General features: G+C 40.3%; 1 protein-coding gene across 1 annotated transcript in view; it reads left to right on the top strand.

Moving 5' to 3' along the window:
- The window catches only part of YES1 (YES proto-oncogene 1, Src family tyrosine kinase), a 51,365-nt gene extending 39,136 nt beyond the window's left edge, over nucleotides 1-12,229 (top strand). Inside the window, exons 8-12 of the mRNA XM_075270648.1 lie at nucleotides 4,217-4,396; nucleotides 7,622-7,698; nucleotides 7,778-7,931; nucleotides 8,320-8,451; nucleotides 9,914-12,229. Coding sequence (XP_075126749.1) covers nucleotides 4,217-4,396; nucleotides 7,622-7,698; nucleotides 7,778-7,931; nucleotides 8,320-8,451; nucleotides 9,914-10,122 — 752 coding nt within the window. The 3' untranslated portion in view covers nucleotides 10,123-12,229. The remainder of the gene's footprint in view (nucleotides 1-4,216; nucleotides 4,397-7,621; nucleotides 7,699-7,777; nucleotides 7,932-8,319; nucleotides 8,452-9,913) is intronic.
- The last annotated feature ends 2,939 nt before the right edge of the window (nucleotides 12,230-15,168 follow it).

Here is a 15,168-nt window from a genome sequence, read left to right on the forward strand (position 1 = left end):
ATGATACTGGTGTAACCAGGATAATGTACGTAATGTCATATGTGGGTATAAATTGATATTAGGGCACAGCCGGACACAGAAGGGAAGAAGGTTATTTGGTTTTTGTAGCACAGACTTAGACGGTTTGGGTTTTTTTTTTGGATGCCATGACACTTTTGCAGAGACCCTAAAATTGCCCTTACAAAATGGGGTCACTTCTTGGGGAATTCTATTTCACTGTCACCTCCAGGGCTCTACAAAAACATCATGGCACCCAGAAAGTCCCTCTAAATCTGTACCCCAAAAGCTAAAAAGCGCAGTGCTCCTTCCCTTCTGAACCCTGCTGTGTGCCCAAGCAGCAGTTTACACCCACATATATAATTTTTTGACCCTCGGGATGGCCCACTTAATAGTTTTAGGAGTGTAGGTCTCTGACAACACAAAGTGGGTGCAACGTATTGGGCACCGAAATGACATATTTCTTTAAAAATTAAAATTTTCATTTTGTACATTAATTTTTGGGAAGCATTTTTAGGCTCAAAATGATAATACCCCTTGATACATTCCTTGACAGGTGTAGTTTCTAAAATGGGGTCGCTTTTGAGGGGTTTCCATTGTATTGGTACTTTAGGGGCTCTGCAAATGCAACATGGCACCAGAAAACTGCCCTCAAAAGCCAAATAGCCCTCTTTCCATTCTGAGCCCCGCCATGTTCCCATACAGCAGATTATGACCACATATGGGGTATTGCCATGTTCAGGAAAAGTTGTGTAACAAACTGGGGGGCTCTTAATTCTCTAACTACTTGTAAAAATTTAAAATATGGCGCTAAATGGACGATTTATTGGAAAAAAGTAATTTTTCATTTTCACATCTCAATGGTAAAAAAAATCTGTGAAACACCTGTAGGGTCCAAGTGCTCACTAAACCCCTTGATAAATTCCTTGAGGGGTCTAGTTTTCAAAATGGGGTCATTTGGGGAGGGGGGTTTCCACTGTTCTAGCACTTCAGGGGCTTTGCAAATGCAACATGGTGCCTGAAATAGATTTCAGCTAAATTTGCCCTCCAAAATCCCAATAGCGATCCTTCAGCTCTGGACCTCACAGCGTGCCCATACATCACTTTACATCCACATGTGGGGCATTTCTGTAGTTGGGACAAAATGCTTGACAATTTTTGGGGTGCATTTTCTCTTTTATCCCCTTGTGGAAATGCAAAATTTGGGGTTAAAGCAACATTTTATAGCAAAAAATGTCACTTTTCCTTTTGTTGGGCCAATTCTGTTACACTCCTGTAGGGTCAAAGGGCTCACTATACCCCTTGGTAAATTCCTTGAGGGGTATAGTTTCCAAAATGGGGTCACATTTTGGGGGTTTCCACTGTTTTGGCACCTTGGGGGCTCTGCAAACGGAACATGGTGCCTGAAAAGTATTCTAGCAAAATCTGGCCTACAAAATCCAATTAGCGCTCCATCTGCTCTGAGAGCGACCGTGTGCCCGTACATTAGGGTACCAGCACATATGGGGTACTGTCATGTTCGGGAGAAATTGTGTAACAAAATTTGGGGTGCAATTTTTCCTTTAACCCCTTGTGAAGATGAAAAATTTGGGGCTACAGTGACATTTTATTATAAAAAAAGTAATTTTTCATTTTCACATATCAACGGTAAAAAAATCTGTGAAACACCTGTAGGGTCAAAGGGCTCACTATACCCCTTGATAAATTCCTTGAGGGGTCTAGTTTCCAAAATGGGGTCACATTTTGGGGGTTTCCACTGTTTTGGCACATTGGGGGCTCTGCAAATGGGACATGGTGCCTGAAAAGTATTGTAGCAAAATCTGGCCTACAAAATCCAATTAGCGCTCCATCCGCTCTGAGAGCAACCGTGTGCCCATACATTAGGGTACCAGCACATATGGGGTATTGTCATGTTCGGGAGAAATTGTGTAACAAAATGTGGGGTGCAGTTTCTCCTTTAACCCTTAGTAAATGTGTAAATTCTAGGGCTAAATGAATATATTAGTGACAGAAATTGAAAAATGTAAATTTGACCTCCATTTTGTTGTAATTGTTGTGAAATGCTGAAAGGGTTAAGAAACTTTCTAGCTGCTGTTTTGGATTCTTTCAGGAGTGACGTTTTTAGAATGGGGTGACTTTCGGGGGGGTTTATTAGAGAGGCCTTTCAAGTACCCTTCAGAACTGAACTGGTCCCTTGAAAAATGTGTTTTGGAAATTTTCTTGAAAATTTGGAAAATTACTGCTTGACTTGTAAGCCTTATAATATCTGAAAAAAATGAAAGGGTAATTAAAATTTGACTGCTACATAAATCAGAGACATGATTAATTATATTTATGAAAAAATTTGGGTAGTATGGATTTCTATTTGAAAGGCTTGCAATTTCAAAGTTTGAAAACTGCATTTTTTAAAAAATTTTCACCAAATTTCCTATTTTTTCATAATTAAAGACAAAACATATCGACTAAAATTTACTACTGACATGAAGTACAATGTGTTACGAAAAAACAATCTCAGAATCACTTGTGTAAGTTAAAGCGTCTCAAAGTTATTGCCATTTAAAGTGACACATGTCAGTTTTGAAAAAAGAGGCCTGGTCCTCAAGTCACTTTTGAGCTGTGTCTCTATAGGGTTAAAGCCCATGGCACTGTGGCTAACCTCCCTAGATGTGGACGGAAAAGAAAAATTGACGAGGGATTTCAACACAAGATTGTGCGGGTGGTAGATAAAGAACCTCGACTAACATCCAAACAAGTTCAAGCTGCCCTGCAGTCCGAGGGTACAACAGTGTCGACCCGCACTATCCGTCGGCGTCTGAATGAAAAGGGACTGTATAGTAGGATACCCAGGAAGACCCCACTTCTTACCCAGAGATATAAAAAAGCCAGGCTGGAGTTTGCCAAAACTTACCTGAGAGAGCCAAAAACGTTTTGGAAGAATATTCTCTGGTCAGATGAGACAAAAGTAGGAAAAGGCATCAACATAGAGTTTACAGGAAAAAAAGAACACTGTCCCTACAGTCAAACATGGCGGAGGTTCCCTGATGTTTTGGGGTTGCTTTGCTGCCTCTGGCACTGGACTGCTTGACCGTGTGCATGGCATTATGAAGTCTGAAGACTACCAACACATTTTGCAGCATAATGTAGGGCCCAGTGTGAGAAAGCTGGGTCTCCCTCAGAGGTCATGGGTCTTCCAGCAGGACAATGACCCAAAACACACTTCAAAAAGCACTAGAAAATGGTTTGAGAGAAAGCACTGGAGACTTCTAAAGTGGCAGCAATGAGTCCAGACCTGAATCCCATAGAACACCTGTGCGGGAGATCTCTTGATGGCAGTTTGGAGAAGGCCCCCTTCACATCTCAGGGACCTGGAGCAGTTTGCCAAAGAAGAATGGTCTAAAATTCCAGCAGAGCATTGTAAGAAACTCATTGATGGTTACCGGAAGCGTTTGTGCGCAGTTATTTTGTCTAAAGGTTGTGCTACCAAGTATTAGGCTGAGGGTGCCAATACTTTTGTCCGGCCCATTTTTGGAGTTTTGTGTAAAAACGATCAATGATTTGACTTTTTTTTTCGTTCTCTTTTGTGGTTTTTCATTGCAAGCAAAATAAATGAAGATATTAATACCAAAGAGTTTGTGCTTGCAATCATTTTCTGAAAGAAAACGAGTATTATCTGACAGAATTGCAGGGGTGCCAATACTTTTGGCTAACACTACATGGATGTGAAGTCCTCAGCAAAGGAAAGAGGCCACAGTGCACATGAGTGTCATAGCCTCTTATAAGCAGCTGTCATACCCCCACCTAACACCTATTAATCTCCTATTATAAGGATAGGCCATCCAAGGGGATTTTCTGGGACTTGCATATTAAAATTGATAGGCCATCAATATTGTTGATGAGTGTCTGACTGGGTCATCACTTCAAGAAACTGTCCCTCCCACGCCTTCCTTTTTACTCTGAAATTGCGCACACACATGTGTTTTACTCTAAATTGCCTTAGATTTTTGGTGCAGAGTCTGCATTGAAAATCGAGTGTGTGAATCCATTTTTACGATGTACAGAAGGATTTCTTCCCTTTCTTGGTCAGTTCAGTAGCGCCATCTATTTGCCTCTGGTAAGGTGGAATGGATGAATGGTTGAATGCTGATGTTGCTTTTTCTTTTATTCTTTTGCCTTTTTACCATTGTTGTTGACTTCTTGTTTGGATTGTTTTGCATTATAGGAACGTGGAATGGAACAACAAAAGTAGCCATCAAAACACTAAAGCCGGGAACAATGATGCCTGAAGCCTTCCTGCAAGAGGCCCAGATTATGAAGAAACTCAGGCATGATAAACTCGTTCCTCTTTACGCAGTGGTGTCTGAAGAGCCCATCTATATTGTAACGGAGTTCATGACAAAAGGTTGGTCCGAATTGTTGGCTTGTAGAGAGAGGTTGTGGTAATTGACTAATGTAAAGAAGAAATCTTTCCTCCAGGAAGACAGAATTACAACGTGTGCACAAGAAATAAATCCTTTAACCCCTTAGCGACTTTTGATGTAGTATTATGTCATGAGCGCTAGGTAATTCGTGCACCATGCAGTAATACTACGTCTTAAATGGTCTCGGTATCTCCGTATGGTCTCCGTATCACAAGACACAGAAATTTTATGAAGGTTGCTGCTGTCCATGACAGCAGACAACATTCTTTATGTGAAACAGGAGGTTTAACCCCCTCCACATGGATGGCTGCAAATGACTGATCGATTCAGATCAACCAATTGCATCTGTGCCGGCAGGTTTCTGTATAAGTGACAGGGATTGGTGCTATACATAGAAAATTATGGACCTCAGCTTCCTGACTCTGAGGGCCGGTAAGGAATACAAATTGAGACTGAGGGCTTCAGAAAAAATGAATTTTTCAAAATCTTTTTTTTTTTCTCTGAGTTTGTTGATTTTATGGTGGCCCAAACTAATTTGTACGCCCAACAATTTATTTTGAACAAAACGCCACCTCTTCCTATGCCAGGCCCCAGACCTGGACCCCAGTAAATGCAGCAGAAATGAAGATTTTCTGGGGTCTTTATTCTGCATCTGGGCATGGTGAAGAAACCTGTCAGTATTGGAAAACAGACATCTCACACAATACTCCAATCTATCGAACGGCTATGTCCAGGAAGCAATTTGAAATGATCCTGAAGTTCACACATTATAATGCTGATTCTCAGTGCCCACCTCAAGATGCCCCAAATTTTGACCGCTTATACCATGTTAGGCCAGCCATTGACCACTTTAGCGCCAAATTTGCAGAATCCTACATTCCTGATCAGAACACTGCAATTGATGAGTCTCTGATCAGTTTCAAAGGGAGGCTAAAATTCTGCCAATACTTGCCCAGTAAGCGGGCACGGTATGGCATCAAAATGTACAAGCTGTGTGAGAGCATCTCAGGGTACGCTAATAAGTTTAGGGTGTATGAAGGAAGGGACACAAGGATTGAGCCCCCCAGACTGCCCCCCAATCCTAGGAAGTAGTGGGAAAATAGTGTGGGATTTGCTGCACCCACTGCTGGACGAGGGTTATCACTTCTATGTGGAAAACTTTACACCAGCATCCCACTCTTTAGGTTCCAGAGGAACTGCAGCTTGTGGGACAGTGCGCAGAAATCAGAGAGGCCTCCCTAGGGCACATATTGCGCAGCGCCTCAGAAATGGTGAAATACCTTTACATCCACATGTGGGGTATTTCTGTAGTTGGGAGAAAATGCTTAACAAATTGTGGGGTGAATTTTCTCTTAACCCCTTGTGGAAATGCAAAACTTTGGGTTAAAGGAACATTTTATAGCAAAAAAAATGTCACTTTCCCTTTTACTGGCCCTATTCTGTGAAACTCCTGTAGGGTCAAAGTGCTCACTATACCCCTTGGGGCTAGTTTCCAAAATGGTGTCACATTGCCTGGTGCTATATGGCAGAGTTATCCAACCCATTGTAGCAGTAAGGAGGAGCCACTTTACTCGTGCAGAGTGTAGAGATATATATATATATATATATATATATATATATATATATATATATATATATATATATATATATATATATATATATATATATATATATATATATATATATATATATATATATAATATATATTAGAGAGAGAGATGGGTGAAACCTTCATCTACCGTCTGCTGTCCCCAAACTGTGATCCCTTTCACTGGCAGAAGCAGGGATCAGTAATCATAACTGCTGCCTTTACACATGAGGGCTCTTGGCGATTCCTTCTGCCTCCTACGCATTACGCATCATGACTTGGGGACAGCGGTCTTGAGGTGAATGTTCCTCCCGGCCACTGTTAGGGGGGCGTTCAAACTACCCTTGGTGTCCGCTCAGCATTGTCCATGGCTATTGTCTGTACAAGATTTTAGCACTGGACACTAGCTGGTCTGTCTGCAATTTCCATTCCTTTCAATGGGATTTTATCTTCTGTCCTTTAGTGTCTGTTTACAACCATGTCCGTTTTTTCAAGCAAGCAAAAAATTCCTACATGCAGGACTTTTGTCAGTTTGAAAAAGCGGACAGCAATATATATTTTTTTTTTTTTAACATTGAAGTCTATGGGCAACGGACTTTAACTGACAGTAACTGATAGTTCGCTTGTGTCCGTTATGATAGGTGTCCATTTTGTTTTTAAACGGACACCTTCTGAGCAGACTCCAACGGTAGTGTGAACTCTACATTAAGTGGCCATGCTAACTAATAGAAAAATGCAGCTGCAGGATGTGGCATTAGTATTAATTATTTGAGGGGACACTAATGGTGGATTATACTTTATGCTTCTTAGTACCCTCCACAATGTGAGGGCTGATGATAATGAAGCATTATACATTGTTGGGGCACTAATGTCTTATTAGTGCCCCTGTCCACAGTATAATTAATGGTTTGTTAGGCAATTATCCAAATTGTTCTGGTCTAAACCAGGGGAGCGTCTTCTAATTGGAGGCATCTATTTTTTTAAAATTTTTTTACAAAAAATACTACAAACACTGGACGTGTTCAGCTTGCGCCTTTACTTGAAGGCAGAACCCGGTCAGTGGACCTTCAGTGAAAGTAGCTGAGTGCCTCTAGTTTACATTCTGGAGTATTCTATTCATGAGTAAGCGCTGTCCATCATGTAGAAAGTAGGTTCTAGTGCAGTTCTCAGATCAACAAGCAGGTGGCGATGATCAAGCCAGACCTGGAGTGTATAAGGCAAAGGGTCTGGTGCCAGTGAAGGTCAGAGGGTTGTTCATACTCCATAATGTATACCCTCCCCTGTACCGTATATGTGTAAGCACATTGTTAGTTCTGACTTTCAATAATAAGTAAACTACAGGGCTTGTAGAAAGCAAACTCTGCTGGCTTCAGTGGGGCCTGAAAGCAATTGGAAGCATGACTTCTTTCTTTTGGAAACAGTACCACATTTGTCCAAAGGATGTGTGTGGTATTGTAGCTTAATCCCATTCTCTTCACTGGAGCTGCAATACCAAATACAACCCATGCCCAGGTACTTTGCTATTCCTGTAACATGGAACAGATAATTTATCTATTTTCTACTCTATGTCCGCACCAATACTTCTATTAATTCACGTTTTCCTCTTGTTATAACACAGGTAGCCTATTAGACTTCCTTAAGGAGGGGGATGGGAAGTATTTGAAGCTGCCACAGCTTGTTGACATGGCTGCACAGGTATGGAAGTTTCCCCTGTCTAAGTCCTGCTTGGCTTGATACAACAAAACCAGTATTTTAGCTTATTTCTGTTTTCTAGATAGCAGATGGCATGGCGTATATAGAAAGGATGAACTATATCCACAGAGACCTCAGAGCTGCGAACATCCTGGTGGGGGACAATCTTGTATGTAAAATTGCTGACTTTGGCCTGGCCAGATTGATAGAAGATAATGAATACACAGCAAGACAAGGTATTACTTCTGTTCTTCTCTCAGATGGGTATACAGCACCGACTCGTCAGAAAGATTACAATCTGCTGTGTGATTTTAATAAAATAAGTATGTGGTTGTAATTGTAGCATTGTGTGTATGGTGTGTAGTCATTTATATCCTTTGTGACTACCCAGAGAGTTTCTTAGAACGTTTCACACTAGCTGTTGTCTTTGCTTTTTGCAGCTGAGATAGGACGGTCTTTTATTTCTAGAATCTTTTTAGTAGATTGTATAAGTAAGATAGACAGACCTATAGATAAGAGCACGCATTAGTACAAAGCCCCATTTACTGTTCATCACACAGACCAGATAACAGTTGACTTGTATTTTTTTTTTTTTTGGTCCTACTGACGTGTCTTTCTCTCTAGGAGCAAAGTTTCCCATCAAATGGACGGCGCCTGAAGCGGCCTTATATGGGCGATTTACGATAAAATCTGATGTATGGTCATTTGGGATCCTCTTGACAGAGCTGGTTACCAAAGGGAGAGTGCCATATCCAGGTAGTGTATCAATGCCGGTCTATGTCTGTATTTTTGTGTATGATTATATAGAATTATTATACTTTTATAAGGTAGGTCAGAATCAAAAGATGAATATGGTATTTGGTATATGAAATTATAGGCAGAAGAAATTGGAGGGATGGCTAGAGAGGCATTATATAATAGAAATGTCAACCTCGGCGGATTCTGAGTGCTTGATGGTTTCAAGTAGAAATAACACTTTGCTTTGCCGGTGTGAAGTACGGTAAATAGTAGTATGGAGAATATATAAGAGGATTACACCTGTAGAACCAGACAACACGGGATTTGTAGTCTGTTACTGTGGAGACAGGGATTGTAAACGCTACACTAGGAGATTTTATTAATAATGAGTGATGGGCGAGTAGTATTCGATCGACTACCTCACCGGCATAGGAATGCGTGTAATCGGCCGAACACCAAGGGGTTAAACGCATTGAATATTCGAAGTGTTTAACCCCTTGGTGTTAAACACACACATTCCTATTCCGGCGAGGTATTTGATCGAATACTACTCACTCATCGCTATTAATAATGACTGTACAGATGCTTCATTATAAACTGACTGGAAGAATGAAAATACAATTGGTTACAAAGACAGACACAACCTGTAAATACATAGTAAAATTCTTTATATAGTGATGAATATACCAAAAGTATAGCACATCTATTGGAGGAATAGGTATAACCCATCATAATTCAATCCTACCTCCCTCCCTCATTAAGCCCTTCAAACCTAGCATGTCTTAAACCACAAACATAGATATACAAACACAAAACTGGAACAGGCCAGATGGTTGTCGACACTCAACATATCCAACTACAGGTTCAAGTATAAAAGATATATGCCTTTATTAACACAATGTTAAAAATTATATACATCAATATAGAGAAATACACATATACTGGACAGATGCAAAACACCGTATAAAACAGTACACATAGATGAATCTTAGTGAAATAGTATTGCACATATATAGTAAGATGAACTACACCTGATGCAACCTCCACAAACAATTTATTAAATAATCACACTACCCGAATGCAGCTAAACTACTCTCCTAGTATTGACTAAGCATGTATATAGTCATAATATCCTGATTGCAGAAAGAACACTCTCCTTAATTCCACATAAAGTCAGAAAATGGCCAATAATATGTATTTCCGAAGCAGGAACAGGGATAAACCCATGTTTACAACATATTGTCATCAGGGAGTCCGAGCCGCAGGTATAATGCACACATAATGTAAAATACAATAAGGATAGGTCTACATCAAGAAGAAATATGCCATCTTACCCATATAGAATCACTGTGATGTAAGGCAAGAACACCTAGTGTCTGTTTGTCAGCCCGACGCACGTTTCGGCACGCTAAGCCTTCTTCCGGGGGTCATATAGTGATGGTAGTTTTTATGTAGTAACGGCGTTCCTTCCTTTCTATAGGGATGGTGAACAGGGAAGTTCTGGAACAAGTGGAGCGGGGCTATAGGATGCCCTGCCCTCAAGGCTGCCCAGAATCCCTGCACGAATTAATGAAACTGTGCTGGAAGAAGGACCCGGATGAAAGGCCAACCTTTGAATACATTCAGTCCTTTTTAGAAGACTACTTTACTGCAACAGAGCCACAGTACCAACCTGGAGACAATCTATAAGATTACAGACTAGACATCAAATGCACAAATCTGCCAAAAGTAGAAGCAAGACTTTACATAAATTCTTACCTGTTTCTAAAAGGAAAAGGAGAGTCGCGATCACTCTGCATGCTTATGGCGAACTGGAAATCCACAGTACGGTTGCACAAAACCACTTTGAAAGTATTGTAAATGGACAAATCATGTGATTCAGAGCAGGTCCCAAAGAAAAGTTCCTTGGTATTGATGGTGAAGAAAGCCATGAGAGTATTGTCCAGCCCAACATTTCAAGGTCATAAATCGGAGCTCGCTGGACCAAACATTTCATTCCTCTACAAAAAAATTTCCTCTTTTTTTATTTTATTAAATGCTGGTCATCATATATTCTGTTTATTTTCCTGACTCTCAGATTGACAATAAATCCCTTTTTACTGCCATTTATATAAAGGCCTGTCAGTGGGTGCAGTGGCAATGCTTCTTACTCAACCCATTATTCTATATGAGCCACTGAAGGTTTTAGGTGCAAATTATTTATAGACTAGAAATTAACTGGTGGGGGTCAAAGAAGAACGTACTGCTGTTGCCATAGGTGGCGCCACTGTCACTGTTGTCCTTTAGGGTACTGAGCACCTTATTCTTGCTATCTGCAGTATCACGGGTTTGCCTCTATAGGCTTTTATACTGCTCTGCATGTCTCTAAAGAATGGCAGTTTCAGGGGGCGGTTGTGTAGCCATCATAATGGCGGCATATATTATGGTGAGCATTTGCAGACTACAGAGGGTTAATCTGGAGTGGTGAGTGTAAGTGGAGATAATCGTGTGTATGCAATCTTACATTTATTATTATAGAGAAGGCTTTAAAGGGGTATTCCAGTTTCACATAATAAAGCCTATTCCTTGTATAATGAAGTGTACTGCAGGGGTGGGGGGTGGTGGTCATTCTCTGGGGTGTCTGGGGGCAGCTTTCTACCCCCTTGCTGTTATTTAGATGATACTCAGCCAAGCACACGCGTATGGAGGGATAAAAAGGGAAAGCTGTGGGCTGAAGGCGCATTGTGTCGCCAGGTATCGCACCACACCAAGCTGTGTATGTGTCATAGCCATGTGACCAGGACAGTCAGCAGGGATCTTGAAGAAGAAAAAGAATTGATACTGAAAGTCTTTTGGATATTGTGTACAATTATGCAAGGAATGATCTTTATTTGCAGAAAACTGAATCCTTCTTCATATCTACAGCTCTTGTCCCCTCCTGAGTAATATGGTCCTTAGCCTATCCCATCTCTTGTCCCCTCCTGAGTAATATGGTCCTTAGCCTATCCCATCCATTAGTGCAGGGCTCGCTGCCACAGCACTTTTGGCTTTTCTTTGGTAACAACGAACACTAGCGTGAGGTGACTGGAGACAAAATGTGAATGTTTTTAATGACACTTTTATTTACTGTGGTTTAAGCATATGATCCCCAGTGCGGAGCTGGCTGGTCATGTATGCTCATGCAAAATTTCACAATTGCAGCTGACACATATCTGGCAATAAACATTTATTTTATTTTTTTTCTTCACAAATCTGTTTATCTAACAATACATCATGAAGCTCCGGTATATCCTATGCTACATTTGATGATGCAACGTGTAAAGGTCTGAGATGGGTTCTCTAGGACAGAAAGGCATTTGGTAATGTGTTTTGTTTACAGCGCCTGAGATGTTCTTGTTTCTCCTCTTTTATGGCGGTGCCATCATTCCGCTTTATTACCTGCATTCTGTTTAATGAGGCAAATCATTTTTTTTAAGGGCTTTATACAGAAACTATGGAATTGTATCTTTTTATAAGTCTTTTCAAAGCCAATTTAACTCGAATTCTGTAAGTTTGTGTACTAAGTAAAAGGAAAGCCGTGTTTGGCGGCCTCGCCGTCATTCGCTGTGTTTTCACCACTAAACAAATCATGTAATATCGTTTGTATAGTAAAGGATTAAAACACTAATTAGTGCATTTATTTTAAGTGATTATGATGACGCATATCTAATGGACATGACAGGCTGTTGGGTCTTATATTTAACACCATTTTATGTTAAACTCTATGCCTGGAGAACTGCAGGCCATCAGTATGTAAAATAAACCAAGCCGTTTTTTACAAAGATGATCCTTCTACTTGTTGGTGAATTTTTCCTTGTAAATTAACTTATTGTGGTTCCGTACTAATGGGTAGATAATAGGAAAGTACAAGGACGTACCCTAGGGAAGGAAGGGGGAGCAAATGAGATATGTGAAGATCATTCTAAGGGTCTGTTCACATGATGTAACATGACATTGATTATGACATGTAAACTCATGCCAGAGTCAGTGCTGCAAAACAGAATCCCATTGACTGCAATGGGTTCCGTTTAGCGCACGTAACACATTGAAATCAATGGGTTAAAAAGCCTCCCATTGATTTCAATGTGTGAGGTGCACTAAACCGAACCCATTGAAGTCAGTGGGATTCTGTTTTGCAGCACTGACTCTGACACGAGTTTACGTGTCAGAATCAACGGCGCGTTACATCGTGTGAACGGACCCTAAGAAGTCAATGTTCTTTCCTAGTCTCGTATCTAAATACAAAGGCTTTTTTTGGAGGCGGGTTCAGCGTCAAAATCTATGCCAAAAAACTGTGTGCACTGACCCTAAACCAAGGTCTGAGTATGTTGGGTAACCAGGAGCCATTACTGTCTGTGGACTTTAGACATGAGGTTTCTGCTGAGAAAAGGAGTACAAAGAATAATATTCAGGTTAACTGGGCGTTTTATCATTGGAGAGCAGCTGTAATGTTCTACCAGATTAGGAAATGTCTGTTTATACAATTCCCCATTGTATTCTTTAAACTGGCTCCAAATAATGCTGATCTGTTACCTTTAGCACGGACTTGACACAGACCTTTTATTAAAGGAGTATTTCAACCTGAAACATCACCTACATACTGGAGGGGCAATAAATGATAGACTGGAGGGGTTTGACAGAATGGGAAGCCCTGATTCTCCATCCCCATTGTTGTCTTGTCAAGGAGTTGTTTTACTGGAGCAGTGGTTGGGCGTTCAGATGTACGTATAACCTTTTTTTTTTTTTCTGGTTACATTTACAAATTCCCTATCAACCTCCGATAGATTAAGCATAATATTAATGGAGTGCCCACTACTTAGGCCCTTTTCACATCTGCGTTTGGGGAGTCTAGGGGTCTGAAGGTAACTGCTTTTTTTTTTATTGCGTATAGGTTTAGAAACCCACACGCAGATGTGAACCAGGCCTGACCGTATCCCAAGAATATTTGCATAACGTACTACTCCTTCTACATGTTTCACCCCCAGTTAAAGGGGTTTTCCAATAAACATTACTATATTCAGTAAATATGGGAACATTACAATGTGTTTTATTTATATGTGCAAAAGACTTTTCATTGCCTACAAATATAAAAATATGGTAGTTGCTTTTCTCTAACCAGTGGATATGACCAAGGATAGGTGAACCTTCTATGGTTTAGCACGTGTCAGGAACCCGGCCTGGATTTCCTTGTGGATAGTCAGGGTCCATATATGTATATAAAGATAACCCGGCCACAGTAAGGAAATCATTGCTGGGTTTGTGACAAGTGCCATAGCATAGGCCGTTCCCACACTCCGGTTGCCAAAGGATCTGACCAACATTGTCACATCTAAGAGGGTTAGAGAAAATCTTTAAACCTTTTTAATGACTTCTATTTACTAGTGATGGGTCTATCCCTCAGGTATAGTTTTGGGTCTACAAATGTGGTCCGAACCACACCTTAATTTGGCTTAACACCTAGTGGAGAATACTCTTGGAGGGCACTAGAAACCTGTGATTCCCCCATTTGAATTTGGCGCTAGATTCAAATGCTCAAAATGTTTATACATGGTGGTGGCAACTCTGCTGTGATTCACCCCCACAAATTGGATTCAATAGCAGCAGCCGCTCTCCTGTGACTCATCTAAATTTAGCCCCAAAGTAGCTGTTCTGATGCTAAATTGGGATGGACCAATCACAGGAGAGCCGCTGCCGCCACTAGCTCATTCAGTTGGCTCTTCTGTGACGGCAGAACCTTTGCTAATAATGGTGGCCGTGGTCCTGTGATCATCCATTCGCGGCAACCATTTTAGTTCATCCGAAACGAATCCCAAATTCTTTGGTTTTGTTAAAGACTGGACAATTTGAAATATTCAGTAAAAATCGGACTTGTTATAAACTGATTCGCCCAACTCTAATATTTACAAAAATGTTTCACTTTTATTTGTCAATTAATTTAAATAAGGTTTTCCCATGGACGTAACCAACTTAGTGATTGACATTTCTAATTGCAAGACAAAAAGAAACCTCTATCTAGCATTCCTTGATGGATTGTACCGGAATATTCACTAATAAGTCTGTTTCCATAACGACAAGATTTTTCTACTGAACAAGCTAATGTCCAATAATTTCCACCTATATCCATTAATGCTATAAGTAAATGGTAGCGCCATAAACCTATTTTTATGTAGTCACATTATTCTATTAATATAATATTTTTTATTTTTTTTATTTTTTTTTTACTACTTGCATTTGACCTGCATAGGTATTTCCTGATGCTTATATTGTTTCAGAGGATAGTAGATATTAAGAATTTTTATTGCTGATGAGATTACAAGGAGGTAGAAGTTGTGCCCTGAATTTGGTATTGCAGTTCTTTCCCTTTCTCACTTGGATCAATTCCCATTTTAGAACAAAGATGTATGGAAAGCCTGAACTTTACATTCAGCTGTGCAAACCAGTCCATTCATATTGCAGTCTCCCTATTAAAATAGGCAGTACTGCTGGGACTTCTCTGGTGTCCTAGAGGGTTTTCTACTGCTAATATCCCTATTACAGGTTCAGCACATTTTACTTTTCTCCCTTGGGCTCGTGGTGTGCACTATATAGGGTCTCTACATGTAATAAGTCCAGGAATAATTAAAATAATAAAGAAAAAGCTGAGAAAAGGTCAAGAGAACATAACGTAGAAGATCAAAACACACGATGTAACTAAAAAGATCTCATACACAAAAAGGG

This window comes from Leptodactylus fuscus, chromosome 4, assembly GCF_031893055.1.
Source record: "Leptodactylus fuscus isolate aLepFus1 chromosome 4, aLepFus1.hap2, whole genome shotgun sequence".
Taxonomy (NCBI): domain Eukaryota; kingdom Metazoa; phylum Chordata; class Amphibia; order Anura; family Leptodactylidae; genus Leptodactylus; species Leptodactylus fuscus.